General features: G+C 40.7%; 1 protein-coding gene across 2 annotated transcripts in view; it reads left to right on the forward strand.

Moving 5' to 3' along the window:
- The window catches only part of ldlrad3 (low density lipoprotein receptor class A domain containing 3), an 87558-nt gene that overhangs the window by 38313 nt on the left and 34281 nt on the right, over nucleotides 1-14964 (forward strand). The window contains exons 3-4 of one of the 2 annotated variants that reach the window (XM_042496802.2): nucleotides 4222-4347; nucleotides 6483-6614. In XM_042496802.2, the coding sequence (XP_042352736.1) occupies nucleotides 4222-4347; nucleotides 6483-6614 (258 nt within the window). Of the gene's footprint in view, nucleotides 1-4221; nucleotides 4348-6479; nucleotides 6615-14964 lie in introns of both variants that reach the window. The other variant, XM_042496801.2, reaches the window with a different exon arrangement.

Raw genomic sequence — 14964 nt, forward strand, 5'->3', positions numbered from 1 at the left:
AGCACAATCTCTGTATAAAAAGGAGGCTTTGGAGTGGAGCATGTCTCTATTTCTGTGTTGTTTTAGCCCAAGAGAGCGAAAAGAAAAGTGGGAAGAAGAAAATATAGAGAATATGGAGCACTAATAGCAGGAAAAGTTGGGAAAGCAGAGGAAGGTTTAATGGGACTGAGTCTGGTGCATCCCATGTGCTTAATGGCTGACTGATCAATGAGCTGCTGTAATTAATACCAAGGCACAGGGATGAAATATTGATTAGGGTCTTACATACAGTCTCTTACTCTGATTCAGTCTCCTGCTGTCTTTTTTTCCTCTTCAAGCTTTCTCTTTTAGATTGAATGCTATCCTTCTCCGATCAATAGTCACAAATTAGGCAAAAATGATTGCATGGAAATCTTCAAAAGAATATGAAATGAGGCCTTGTCATATCACGATGCAATGTTGGGCACTACCAGTTCAAACAAGGCAATTTTAGCAGCACGTTGCTTGCTGTGATGAATATTGCAGCGCTGCTATTATCTGACAGATCACTCGCTGCTTTCTCACTATATGCCCTTGCTTCCTCCACTTTTATCGGGAGTTGTTGAAATATTGCTGATATTTTTGCACTTGCGCCCACTGTATGGTATACGAGCCGCACTTGCTTCCTCATTTAGCATGAAGTTGGATGGCTTTGCAGAACTCCAGTGGCCCATAAACGCTTGGCCCTTGAAATGAAGGCAGTTCTGTAATGTTACAATGCTTCTTCCTTCACGGATGATTATTGTATTGTACGACTAGCGCGCAAGGCTTAGACAGTGAAACATGCGGAATGATTATTTTGATCCCCAGGCCCTTTAGACTGAAACTACCCTTGGCCTTCTTGCTTACATCCTGACTCCATTACCTATTGATTTCCTCCCCTAAGAAATGCCCAACAAGGTCAAAGAAACCTTTGAAGTCCTCACCTGTCTCCACTCTTTCACGGGGCCTCTTTTCTCTTCCGCTCACTCTACTTGCGCTGTTTTCTTTCTTGTTAGTCTCTCCCTCCAGTCTCTCTCCTTCTCACTCTGTCAATCATGCATGCCCATCACGACCAAGCCTACCTGTGCCGAACAAGTTATTCAGTTCTCCAGGGAAGTGAGGAGAGGGAGAAAAGGGGAGAAGTGCGGAGAAGGGCATAGAGGTGCATATTGGGGAAGAGCAAAGCAACGCTATCTGCAACAGGAGTTGTGCTGTCAGATTCAGCCTGACATGAATGCTAAAGCCGGGGGGGAGATAAAGACAGCGGAAGAAGAGACAAACAGTGTTATTCTGTTTCATCTTCATTTTAGATTATCAAATGATTTACTCTTAAAACCAAAATATGCCAGGGTGCTCAGCTCCCTGGCCTGGACTTGAACTTTGTTTTTCCTTTGGGTAGAAACATTTCAGGTGTTTTTGCTTGTTGTTGTTATTTTAAATCCATGAAAATAAACAAATGAGGTATGGATGTTTGGCGAAAGCACAGTACAGTATTCTCAATTAAAATGTTCTTGTGGAAGAACCTATAGGCAGGTGTCAAAATAGGCACCTCAATGTATTGTGTGTGTGTGTGTGTATCTGTAATTGTGCAGAAGACAGCAAAACAGAGAAAGAGACAGAGAGAGAAAGAGAGGGGACATGTGTGTATTTTTGTGCCTTTGTTTGTGTGTCCTCAAACTGTATGTTCTGTATACAGTTGTGTATGTGTATGTGTATGTGATCCAACCATGTTTTTCTGCTAGTGATAGTCTTACCTCAAGGAATCGAGCTCGACTGCTAACCTCATTCGTTTTCATTTGTGCTGCTCAGCTGAACACTGGAACTAAGTTTGGAAGCCACCCAACACCCTGCCTGCTTCTTTCGTAAACAACTTCTACAAAGGCTCAGAGAAGAGAAAGAAAATATGGCACGGAAGTAACACAGTTCAAACCTGGGAACAGAGCGATGACAGGAGGGATAAGGACGGGATGAGATGCACGGTTATAGGTTGTGGAGGAAGTCAGAGGTGCTGACATGAATTGCCTGAATTTTGAATAAAACAGGCACTCTTCACTGGATCATCAAATGAAACATAATAAGTTTGTGTTTTTAACATTTCTCCCACCCCCATCTTGCTCCTTCTAATACATTTTTACTCTTCTTGCTCCACAAAACTACTCAGCTCAGGTTATAAAGGGCCACGCATCCCCAGAATATGGCTAAGCACATTAGCTCTATCCTTGCAACCAGCACTGTCTCTCCCACCCACGACTCTCCCTTCATGAGCTCGCCCTTCATGCGACTTTTGAGCTAATTTGAAACACAAACACTGGGTCAGATGAATCCTGCCAGCAGTAGAAGTGGTAATGAGGATTCGGATGAGGGAGGGAGTGAATGAGGGATCTCCGAGCAATAACGGGGCTGTCCTTATAACCAAGCCTGCCAAGCAAATGAACAAAAGGCAAGTCAGGATCCATGTCCATGCAAAGAAGAAGAAAGTTGCATCTTCGAAAAGGAAACTTTGTACTTCTCCTCAAGACCAGAATTTTTATTTTATTTCTCACAGTAGGTACAAAAGAATCCAGAAATAAAGGCAAAATAAAGTTAATACGAATAGAGAGTATTATTATTATTGCTTCTGCGTGTGGCCAGATGAATTTCATTAAACCCTCCGCAGCAGTATATTTTTGCATTTTTTTCCTTGTGCTCCGCTACAGCTCCGAGCCATGTCTGTTTTCCTCCCTGGACTCTAATGACTGTGATATACCATGCAAAAATGAGCTTTGGGTAGTTAGAGCTGCTGCTGTCCAGGTAAACAAAAGCTTCCCAGACTATAGACACAGAGATCGGGCGCTATCCCAGCTTCCTCCCGTGTTCTGCGGATTACATTTCATCCTGCAGACGGGCGCTCCAAACCCCCGTGGTTGTTATGCCTAGCCCTCCCCCCTTGCTACACATAATCGTAGCAGCTTGAAAGAGCTCATAAATCAGCCTACCACAATATAGTGTAGTGGGAAAAATGTGCGCCCCTGGCATTTGAGACGGCACAATGCCAACCTATGAGCAGGCCAATTCTACCATTTGTATTCAGTCGAGAGAAAAAAAACAGAGACTGTTTGGTGGCTTGCTTTGAGATGTCTAGTATGCCCACTTGCTCTCCCCCTCCCTGCGTGTTTGAGTGTGTGGGTTGTTCCATCCTTTTGTTGTTCTGTAATGTTTAAAATGTTTGTAATGCTGTTCCCTCACTGGCATTAACTTCTGGTCTTATTTAACTAGTATCATAATAATGTCTTAGAAGTAATTTGGTAGCTTTTTCTTTCTCGGTCTCCAAGAAGTACGATTACAGGAGTAGCTCTCACACAAAGCCAAATTTACAAGTTTAAGCTTGTATTATAATGCAAATTTCTGGAAGGGAATAATCCATGAGTAGTTTAACAATGGCCAGAGTGGAGAAACAGAGGTCTGAGAGATGGTACTGTATTTCACACAGCTGCGGTCCATTATTATAAGCTGAAAATTCCACCGTCTGTAGCGCAGTGTCTTTTAAATGTCTTTTTTTGCTGCCGTCAGACTTTAAAATTCTGTCTTCACGGCAATTGAGCTAAAACGAGCTCCTTTATTTTCTGATGTCTTTGCCTTCATCTACCTGCAATCTTGTTTTTCTCCTTCTGCCAGGGAAGATCAATGTGTTTGAGTTAAAACTAGGGGCTAGTGCTAAACGGAGGATGCCAGGCATTGATGTTCTGCAGGCTCGTCACTCAGTCTCAGTCAGGCCTGTCCTGGGAGATAAGACCCGTGGCCTGCTTAGGCTGATCAATGGCAGAATCCATACAAACACTCTCCCACATGATTTGCTCCCTTTGTCTTTGTCATTAACTTGTTTTCTTTCTCCTATCAGTACTTTATGCTCAGGATCTTACCCTTTACTTGTCATACTTCAGAGAACATGAAGATAAGCATTACAGAACAAAATGAGCTGAGTAACTAATTGGTCCTCTATAACAAAAAGCAGCTGTTTGACTGTTTGAACCCTGTACAATGCTTGATGGTTAAATTGCTGTTTTAGTTTTAGAGCATACAGTTGTCAGTTACATTATTACCATAAAAACATTAAGAGAACTTCTTTTGTGCAACAGCCAAGGTTAATTATGTCATAAAACATCACATATTGCATTACAAATTGCTTCATCATCCATTGTTTTTCTTTCCACCACTTCCCCCCAACCCTTCATCTGTCCTTAGCTAAGGTCAAGTCAAAGTGTGCCCCCACATTCTTCGCCTGTGCTAATGGCATCCACTGCATCATCGGACGCTTTCGCTGTAACGGCTTCAGTGACTGTCCTGATGGGAGTGACGAGGAGAACTGCAGTGAGTCTCACACGACAGTCATTTCCTTTAAAAGCAATCTGTCTCATGTCATGTCCACCAGAAGTCATGGCCTGCTCGCTGATCTACTGTCCCGCACATGCACTGCAAACCTGAATTATAACGAGCTGTATGTGACAACACAAATGTCCAAATCAGTCGGAGCAGATACTAAACAGACTTTACCCTGCAAGCTTCCTAGTACTGAGTCAATGTAATGTCTGATTGTGCCCACGCGTGACTAGAGCAGGCACATTTCACAGCAAGCAAGTGGGTGTGTCTGATTATCTGGACATTGTAGTTCATATGAGAAAACAGCTTCAGCTTAGGCTTGGAGACTGTAAATGTATAACAAAAAGCCTAAATGACAAATATGGGGTGTGAAGTTTGAAAAATGTATTCTTTAATCAGGCAGGCAGAGGTCTAAGTAAAAGTTGCTATTATGTATTATGGGAGATGTAGGGTAAAGTGCTTTTGGAGCTTGACCCAGAGAAATACATGTAAGAATATCCTGTCCTCTGTTGTTTCAGGTGTAAAAGCAGACAATTATCTCTTCTGAGTCACACAACAACTGCAATACTAAACAGCTTGAGTACCTGTTTAATATGCTTCATCAGTGCAATCTCCCCAAAATACTTGCATATAGTTTGAATGGGTCAGTGCAAAATAATGGAAAAACAGCACTCTTTAACTGATTTAATTAAGGAGCAGCAAGCAAAAACAGTAAGAATAATAAAGATATCCAATTAAGATAACAATCGCCACACCTCTGCACATCTTGCACATCTCTCCTGTCTCTCTTCTTTCTTCCCTCTCTGATCTACATTGTTCATTGTGTTCCACTGTGAACAAAAAAAATGAGAAGACCTCACTTACTAAATTGAACTGACATCCCAGCCTCCATCTTAGGAGGTTGGGTGGTTAATTTTTAAAGGCAAACATCTTAGTGTTTTTCTGGAGGTACACCACACACATAATCATGTAACTGTTGCCGTCTTTAGATTTGATTCTGAACGGTGTGGTCAGATATTGTCACTAGAGTTTTTTTGCTCTGCTTTAGTTTTTGTAATGCCGTATTGCTTGTGCTTTCTAAGGTGTGAAGTATTCTTTATGTCTCTCCTTCCAGAGGAAAAGGAGAGTCATTCTATGAAGAATACAATTTCTGCACTGGTGCTGTCCCCTCCACTCACTATCAAATCCTGCATTTAGAGCAGATAGTAATAGTAGTGACAGTGTATGAATGGCAATGTTGAAAATTCTATTACCCTTTCAAAAAGTTTGAGTCATCTTTATTTGTTTGCATTGCTTGTAACTCCTGACTCGGCACCCCTGGGTCTAGCTTTGCCTTTTAGTCAGGTGAATACACATGTTGTATTGAAATGAAGGACAAGAGGAGCTCTAGGATCCAGGTGTAGCTTGCATTATAAGGCATATTATTTGTCCTCACATGACCCCCTCCTCGCTTTCCCAGTGGGTAGCGTGCATCAAGCCGATCACTCACCATTGTCAGAGGCAGTGTTCCTCGCCTGCAGGGCACCACGCTCACAAATCTAATCTCGCCATTTAAATGGAGCTTTGCTCCACGCTCCCAGCACATACTGCGTCACTACTGTGTAATTGTCTGGATCTTCTCACAAGATAATTCGGCCTCATTTTGCAGACGCAAGAACAGAGACAAAACCAGAACATGTGCTAAAAGGGAGTGCTAGTGCCAGGCAGGATTGTGAATGTTTTTTTACGTGTTTTTTTTTTCCAGTTTGACTTTTATCAAGCCCCTCACATCAAAGGCATCACTACTTTAATTCAGACTGTTTTCATGTTTAATTTCTTCTGTGAAAATCCCCATGAAAATGGAATACTTGTGTTTTCCTCTTTAAATTTCATGAAATGCAATTAATGTTGTTGATTGCATGAGATCAACAGAAAACAACTTCTAACAAACTGCACAAACTATCACAACAGAATATTAATTGGATATTCTTTTAAATATTTTCTTAATGTGAAACTCTTCCCAAAGTTTGTTTCTCAGAGTCACTCACTCAATTGCTCTTGTTTCTCGGAGTTCTTTGAAACCTCACTGTATTCCTATTTTAACTAACACTTGACCTTTGACCTCTGTCTCGACTCTACCACAGCAGGAAACCCACTGGTGTGCTCGGAGGCTCGCTTCAAGTGTCGAAACGGCCACTGTGTAGACCGCAGCTTCTTATGTAACGGCCAGGACAACTGTCAGGACAACAGTGATGAGGAGCTGTGCCTAACTACAGCAGGTAAGTTAAACGTATGAGACAGTCACGTGTGTAGAAAAGAAAGCAGATGTAGAGCAATATTTAGGGATGCTGAGGCTGAGGATGACTGAGCAACAACGGATGGGAAATTGTGGCAGAGCAGAGAGGGTTAACCTTTAACTCACTCATTTCATAGTGTATTAATTGGAACTTTGGTCAGTTAACTGACACATTTCACCAAAATACAAAACACAAAAAAAATGCAACAGGCGATACAATTCTTTAATAAAAACTTTAATTACTCCTTTGAGCACACTGAACTGCTTCTGCGGCAAACTGTGGAAGGATACAGCAAATTCAATCAAAGAGCTACAACCAGAACATGTAAAGTGGGACTTTTTGATAAGCAGGATGGGCTTAATAGAAGCAAAAATAGCAGTGGGACTGAAATGAATCAATGCCAAATATTGGCAGTAAGAGAATGCCAAAATGAACTCAAAAATAGCAACATATGTATGTAGTAAGTAGAAAATTAGGAAGACATAAGAATATGAAACAGTTATACCGTGCAGACAGTAAAAATGAATGCCATGATGCTATGTTTCACTATATAGACAGCTATTTAGTGTCAGAAAGTGAGAAGGCTGGTATATGTGGTATAAACACTATACACTGAAAAATGAAATATACATTTACTAGACAGTAGTTAACAAGTAGATAATATGTGCACAGTATGTGAAAATGTAGATTAAAATTGGAGGCTGTCAACATTATAACTCCAGATGACAGAAACACATGTACAAAAAATATGTTTATTGATGTTCATTATGTCTTAAATTAAACATTATATAAATGTGATATTGTGTCTAAGATATGCACAACTATTGGGTCTACTGTATGGAACATATATGATTTGCTGAAGCTTGTCGGACTGGATAGTTGATAACTTCCAAAATTAAAGGACTTTGTGTGAGAATGGCTTAAAAAAAGTAACAGCATACTAACAATCACTTGATGTGGAGATTTTGAGAATTTTGGAGGTAGTGTGGGAAACACTGTACACAGCACACTGGAAGCCTTAACGTCCCTTGATTCAGTCAGTCAGAAATAGCTGCAGAAACACCAATTATGTTGGATGAGCTGGATAGTTTTCTCTCACAGGGGGAAGTCTTGAAATAATCATCTTTATCTTCATTCACTTTCTTCGCTTCATTCAGAGTTGATCCACAACAACACAAGCGTGAGCAATTTAAAGACAAGACTGGGAGGTAACCACTGTCACGATCATCTGTTGTGAAAAACTGGAGTTTATTGAATATAATCAGGCCGTAATTGTTGAAAATATTGGCAGCGAAGTTTGCAGCAGATTTCAAAACTCGTGGAAGCTTGTATAGACAGTATTTATACAGTTTTCTATTAAACTGGATAAAATTGATGATAGAGGAGTTGGAGGATTCTGACACTCAACATGTCACATCATCTGATATTTCTGAAAACATCACTTAGGAAATGTATTCTGTAGTCTGTTCATAAAGATACAGCAAAGCCACTGACAGATTCAACTTTATGCCAAAGAAGACATGAGCTGCTGTGAACGCTCTCTATGCCTATTTAAAACTCAAAGTCACACCACAGCATCATTAGGGTAATGTTCCGAAAAGTAATGATATTGATGATATTGTTCTGACTTTGCACTGTAACACAAATAGCAGTAGTAGGGGTGTGTGATATATCAAATATACCCAATGTTTTGTGGTTTGTTCCAACTGGCATGTATGAAATGACTACATTGCAAACAACTTTATACTTTTACGTCATATTTTTAAGGTACTAGTATGAGATTCGCTTTGGCATTTTGGTTCTCACACTCTCTCCCACACATGCACGCACGCACGCACACACACACACACACACACACACACACACACACACACACACACACACACACACACACACACACAAACCCACAAACATTGTTCATCACAGACAATCCTCCATCCATTCAGACAACTTTCTCCTGAGCAATAGTGTTCGGGCAGGCAAAGCGTGTGTTTTTGTATCTGCAGGGCTCCAGACTGCAACTATTTAGTCGCATTTTAAGATAACGGAGCACCAGAAGACTTGCAAACATTATTAATGTATAGACTGGAGAGCTGTTTATTTGTTTCCAGTTCACAGTGAATAAATCGTAACGTTTAAGGGCTCCACAGTAACAGTTAAGCTTAAACAGTTAAATGGTAGTGTGAGCAAATGAGGCCGTGTGTTTTCTATATATAGGACTCCAGACCGACATTTTTTGCCCCTGGAACACCAATACGACTTGCAAATACTGTTGATATATGAACTGGAGAGCTGTTAGGTGGTTTCCTGCTCACATTATTGCATTATCGCTTTGTTATTATCGAACATTTTGATATTTTAATATTTGTAATTATTTTCTTTACTATTGTATTGTTCTGTACAGCTGCTGTAACACTGAATTTCTCCACTGTGGGACTGATAAAGGATTATCTTATTTTATTAGTTGAGATTACAAAGTCTTTGTTGTCCCTGGTTTGCACCAGTAAACCAAAATCATCCACAACCAACATCATAAAATAAAACAATAAATAGATTTAAGTACTTATAACATACTACAGATGTCATTAGGATATGAATTGCAGTGAGATAAAGAGTTCAGAGGTGACTTAATTAATAACCCAACTTACTTGAAAATACAACTACTGACGGGATAAAACACCACAAATATCTTTTCGACTTGGCCCTCCGAGGAAATGTAAACCTCCTGCTTGATGGCGGGAGCCAGAACTCTACATATAGAGGGTGATGAGGTCTGCTAGGATGACCTTTGCCCTCTGGGTAGCGCTGACTTGGTAAACATAATCAAGATCTCTTAAGTCAGTGCCAATAGTCTTCTGACAAAGTTTTACAATATTTCCCAGCGTGTTTTTATTCTCCACAGTTAAAAAAAAAACACATTTAAAAGCAACGTGGTAACAATTTATGATATAATATATACATGTTGAATTACAAATAACATTTCTCCCAACCACTAACAGCTAGCTATTAACGGAAAGCTTCAAGTTCGTCGCAAAAATATTGGCACCTCCAACCTGAGACAAGCTCATTTAATTTTGTATTTTATTAGTTGAGAGCAGTTAAGAGGAGATTTCAAAATATTGAGTTACATATTGTGTATTGAGATATAGCCTGAAAATGTCATAATAGTATTTTTAAGCCACATTGCTGAGCCTTAAACAGCAGTATCATCCCCAACAGTGAGTATGATGTCTTCTGCTATATCTTATTCACTGGCAGGTACCACTTACATCTGGCATGCCATTCTTATTCCACTGGCAGCTTCACTTCTCACAGGCAGCTGCTACCACTATGGCACAACAGTCGGCTTCTGTCAACACTTCAGCTGTACTTCTACTGGCAAGCTGACGTGATTTCTGTCAGCAGTCCAACCCTGATGTGCAAATAACCCCCGGCAACCAAATGTGGACCACTGTCAGTGTTTTTCTTCTGTTATGAAAAAAAATCCAGTGTATCCCTATCCCTCTGTTTAGGTGCTGCTGTCACATTGATTTACTCTGCAGTAAAAAAAGAAAGTCTGTCAAAAATAACAAAACAGGCCAAGTGAGAAGTACAAAAAAGGCAATATCTATAGCCCACAAGACAGTAATGTTATTACCAATACTGAGAAATCAGCAGAAACTTGATCGAAACTGTGTCTCCGCTGCAGTCTCGCATTAGACTTCAGAATATGAACATAGTAAATCTCAGTGAAACTTCTCGACACCATTTATTCTCTAAAATAAAATAAAAATGTTCATTTCTTTCCTCAGCGGTGAAAAATGGCTCTGATCTGACACTATTGACAAACTGCAGATCGGATAATCGTTGCAGGAGATGATTATTCTGCTCATTATAATTTAGTCAACTAATGTATTACCTCACAAATCTAAATTTAATAAGCTAACATTTATCAGACTTATTTTGTTTTCATTTTGCCTAATTAAGGAAGTTGATTTAGTTAAATTCTTTTATTTTTCACCTGTGTGTGTTAGTGAGAGACAGAAGAGAAAGAGAATCCATCATCACAGACGTCCTTCTCTGAACCCAAGACTCAATGCAGAGCCACAGAATGCTGAATAGAGCTCCATAGTGATGCAGAAATATTGATTGATATCAGTGTCCACTGCACTCCATTTCCTTGTTGACAAGTGAACAATACCAACTCCAGTGCCAGCAGAACAGAGCTGCGTTTTGCCGTCTGAGGCATCAGATCTCACAATGCAGTCTTCACAATACATATTGGATTCCATATGAAAAGTTTACTGGATGCAGAATATCAAATATTGTATGTTTTTATTTTTAATCAATCAGTAATTAATTTGTCACATGGAATTATACAAAGTACAACTTCAGAGAAATGTGATCTGATCAGCTCCTGTGTAATTTTGTCCTTTTTTTTTTGTTTTCTTACATTGTTGTCCATATTTATGGTTTGGGCTGTGGAATGACTTAACTGTCCGCATATCCTGACCTGGACAGTTTCATGATTGCTCCACACAAACACGGGCAGTAACTCAACTCTGCAGCCGCCTTTGAACAGCGTATGGCAGTGATCCACTGCAGGATCGGGACAGCACCTCACATTCCCACTGTCACACTCGTCCTTGTTCATTGCAAAGCACACACGCCAGAGTCCCCTGCTTCGTCAGATCAGAACAACAAAAAGAGTCACCTGGTTGAATGGCGCTGTCAAGGATTTAGCACAATGGCTTGTAGGATGCTAGTTTAGCTGGTGTCCATTCTTTTCCATCTTTCATCAGTACTTACTAGTACTACTACTACAAGATTACATTTGAAAACCTTGAGCTGGGAGGAGAGTTTATTGACTGCTGAGTTGATTTCCACACGTTGATGAGTGACTGTGAGCCACATGCCACCACCGTCCAAAGCACAAAAAGCACCACCAACACTTGCAAAATAGACTTAAGAGCTTAAATTTACTTCGAATTTAGCACAGATTTAGCAGGACAGAGAGGCGACTGGAAGCATTCACGTCTGTGTCAATTAAACTTGTGTTATTGAGTCAAGTTAGACATAACATTCAGTAATAATACCTTGCAGAAAACATTCTCAGTCTATTTAAACTTGTAAATAATAGATCATAAAATGTTTATTCACCTAGGTGGAGGTTCAGTTAAGATCTAAGGGGTGCTTTATGACACATAATATTGCCAGTCCTGACTACAATTATTATACTCCATTTCCTACAAAAGGAAAGTGTTCTGCCTAGCAGCGATTTTATTAAAAAGCCTGCTACGGTTGACTGAGAAGCTTCTCAGACTTCCTCCATCTCTAAAATGTTTCAGGTGTCTAATGATAGAGCACCGAGTCATATCTTTTTCTTATCATAAAAAAATGCCTGATTTTTCAACTATCCCCCGGTTAGTGTGCGTGTTTTCAATTCTACAGGATTGTACCAGTGCCAGAGTGTGTTTGGTAGTGTTGTTATATCCCCAAAGACTCCCTGTCAGCACTGATTTCATAGTATTTATTGGTATGTATGGAGCAGAAATGACCCAAATGTTCTCCGGCTTATTTCGCTGCTGAGAACTTGTGTAGTGCTGCGTAAAGTACAAGTGTTGAGAAGTTGTGAGATCCGTGTTGTTGTGACCTTCAGAAAACATCAAGAAAGAGCAGCTCAGTTTTGTTTTTTCTTTGTTTTTTTTTCTTTGTTTTCTTTTTATTGTCTGCAACTGCATTTTGGAAGGAGTGAAGGCATTGCTGTGGTTTGACTCTCGGCATTTCTTTTCTGTATGGACAAGCGCGCACACACACACACACACACACAAACACACACACACACACACACACACACACACACACACACGCGCGCACACACATGTACTCACCTTACATTCTGCTCTGACTTTGCCTCTCTCTATAATAAGCACAGACCTGCAGGTGACAGATAAGGCATGCAATATCTGCTCTAAACCACCTGAGCACAGCATCTCCTTCCTCACTTTCTCCCCGGTACCTCCTTCTCTGTTTAACTCCTCTTCCCCCTTACCCATAATTACTTGCTTCAGTGTCTCCATATTTGGTTCCTTGATTTGAAAAGTCTAGTGAGAGATCAGCATGCAGCTTGTCAGCGGACGAATCATTGTGTCATATGTGTACCAGGTTGTCCTGCCGTAGAGGTGTCAGATAATTAGATCTACAGAAACAGCACCGTCCTCCAGGCTTTCTTATGCCTCCAGTGTTTTGATTTCCCATCAGAGTGATTTTAAACAATTTGGCACAGTTAGACACAAACAGCAGCACAGAGCCGCTTTTACTGTTTATCGTTTTATTTGATGGGTAATTGATTTTTGAAATAGCAGAGAGGTGGCAAAGTGGCAAACAGTGCAGTGTAACAATACACAATCTTCTATAAATGCATTGGTGCAATCATCGCACAGCGAGATAGAAGGAGTGGGATGGGGAGCCTGTAACGGATAACAGAGATAAAGAAATGGAAAGCACACCACATAAACATAAAGTGAACCAGAAAGGTAGTCGCGAGGAGCAATGAATAGCAATGGGCAGGAAGATGGAGGCAAGCAAAGAGAGACAGGTGATTTGGTAGAGAAAGGCGGGGATTTGGATAGAACTGAGCGAGGGGTAGCGATAAGCCGAGGAGGATGAGAGCAGCATCCATCTCAAGTCAAGCCCCGAGGCCGAGCAGTGTAACTCTGGAAACAGAAATGACATGAAAGCTAGTTTTGCAAAGCTGAGCTTCTCATTGCTTTCCCCAGTCTGCTGGGCTGCTCATAGCAGGGGATAGAGAGTGCAGTGACGGCGCGCATGTTTGCCCCTGCAACGAATTGTTGTTGAAACACCGCCACAGGGCTCACAGGACTTGGCCAGATGCTGGGGGAGCCCTCACTGAGAACAAGAGGCACTCTGCATATCCAAGGAAGCATGAACACACACACACAGTCACAAACACACACGCAAACACACACACAGTCAGTGATTACTCTGCATGTTTAATTGTGACAAATAACTCTAGGATAAACTTCCTGAAGGTCACACCACTGACAAGTTTAAAGACTACAAGTACAAAAGCGATGAGCTCACAAGTTGACGCTTTTTTAAAAGTGGCTGAGAATCCCCTTAGAGTAGTTTTAGAAAAGTAATTGATTTAAAATGCACACATCAGCGTCTCTCATTACGCATTAATTAACACCAGTAGACAAAGAGTATCAGATGGCGTGGTGACTGTGGGAGAGTGTGATAGTGATTAATACTCACATCTCCTCTATCTCAAAGAAGCTTCATCTTAGCCTATTTTTTCTGAATTGAAGTTGTTCTGAGAGAAAAAGTAACAGAGTGAGGGGAAGTGTGACTGATGTGAAGGTAGAAACAGAGGGCCAGAGGATGGTTTAAGGCCATCAAAAGCTCCCAATTGCTTTGTGCGTTTTGGAAGATAAGGTATGCTTTGTGCAGTCACAGGCATCAAAGGCATTTGTTTTGGGGTTTTTTTTGTGTGTTTTTGTGTGTGTGTGTGTGTGTGTGTGTGTGTGTGTGTGTGTGTGTGTGTGTGTGTGTGTGTGTGTGTGTGTGTGTGTGTGTGTGTGTGTGTGTGTGTGTGTGTGTTGCAATATGCATTATAGTTTCAGTGGACAACACACTCATGCATCCACATTTTGTTATGTTCCTGTACATAAAGCAAAGCTGTGACAATAAAGCTTTCCATTTGTGCATTAAGTTTCATGATGCACTGTAGCTTTTCAACATCACATGAGGAAGATTTATGCTTTCATTGCCTTGTCTCCTCCAGACTATTTATTTTAATATCAGTGCAATAATTGGGGAAATAAAAGGCAAATAAATCCTTAAACTTGTGAAGACTGCACTGCCTGTGGCTCACAAACACTTTGAAAGCATCAAAACATCCGTTAGGGCTCTTCTTTGAACAAAAGGGGCAACATCAATTATGCAGACCACAATGGTTCAGAGATGTTGACATTCAGGACACATCTTGGAAGGCATTTACATTGTTTGCTGGATAAATCCATTTACATGTGATTTAAATTACAATGCATTTTAAACAAAATTATTTATTGTCTTGTCTGCTGAAGGGTGTCTTGTATCTCTCTTACAATGGCACAATCACACCCAAGGGTGGGCCTTTGTTTACACACCGCCTCGATGTGTTCTGTATAGCATGCAGATTGTGTAATGTCCAGACTCCTATGGAGACAGCAAGTCCCTCAGCTAACTATAAAATAATAGTAGTAAGCACAAGTATAACTGCCACAACAACTGCCGCGTTGTGGTTTTTACCAGTGACCTCATCAGAGTGATTATTGGCCTACAGGTCCTC

The sequence above is a fragment of the Plectropomus leopardus genome, chromosome 7 (assembly GCF_026936395.1).
Source record: "Plectropomus leopardus strain MGB_pleo_1.0 chromosome 7, ASM2693639v1, whole genome shotgun sequence".
NCBI classification, from domain to species: domain Eukaryota; kingdom Metazoa; phylum Chordata; class Actinopteri; order Perciformes; family Serranidae; genus Plectropomus; species Plectropomus leopardus.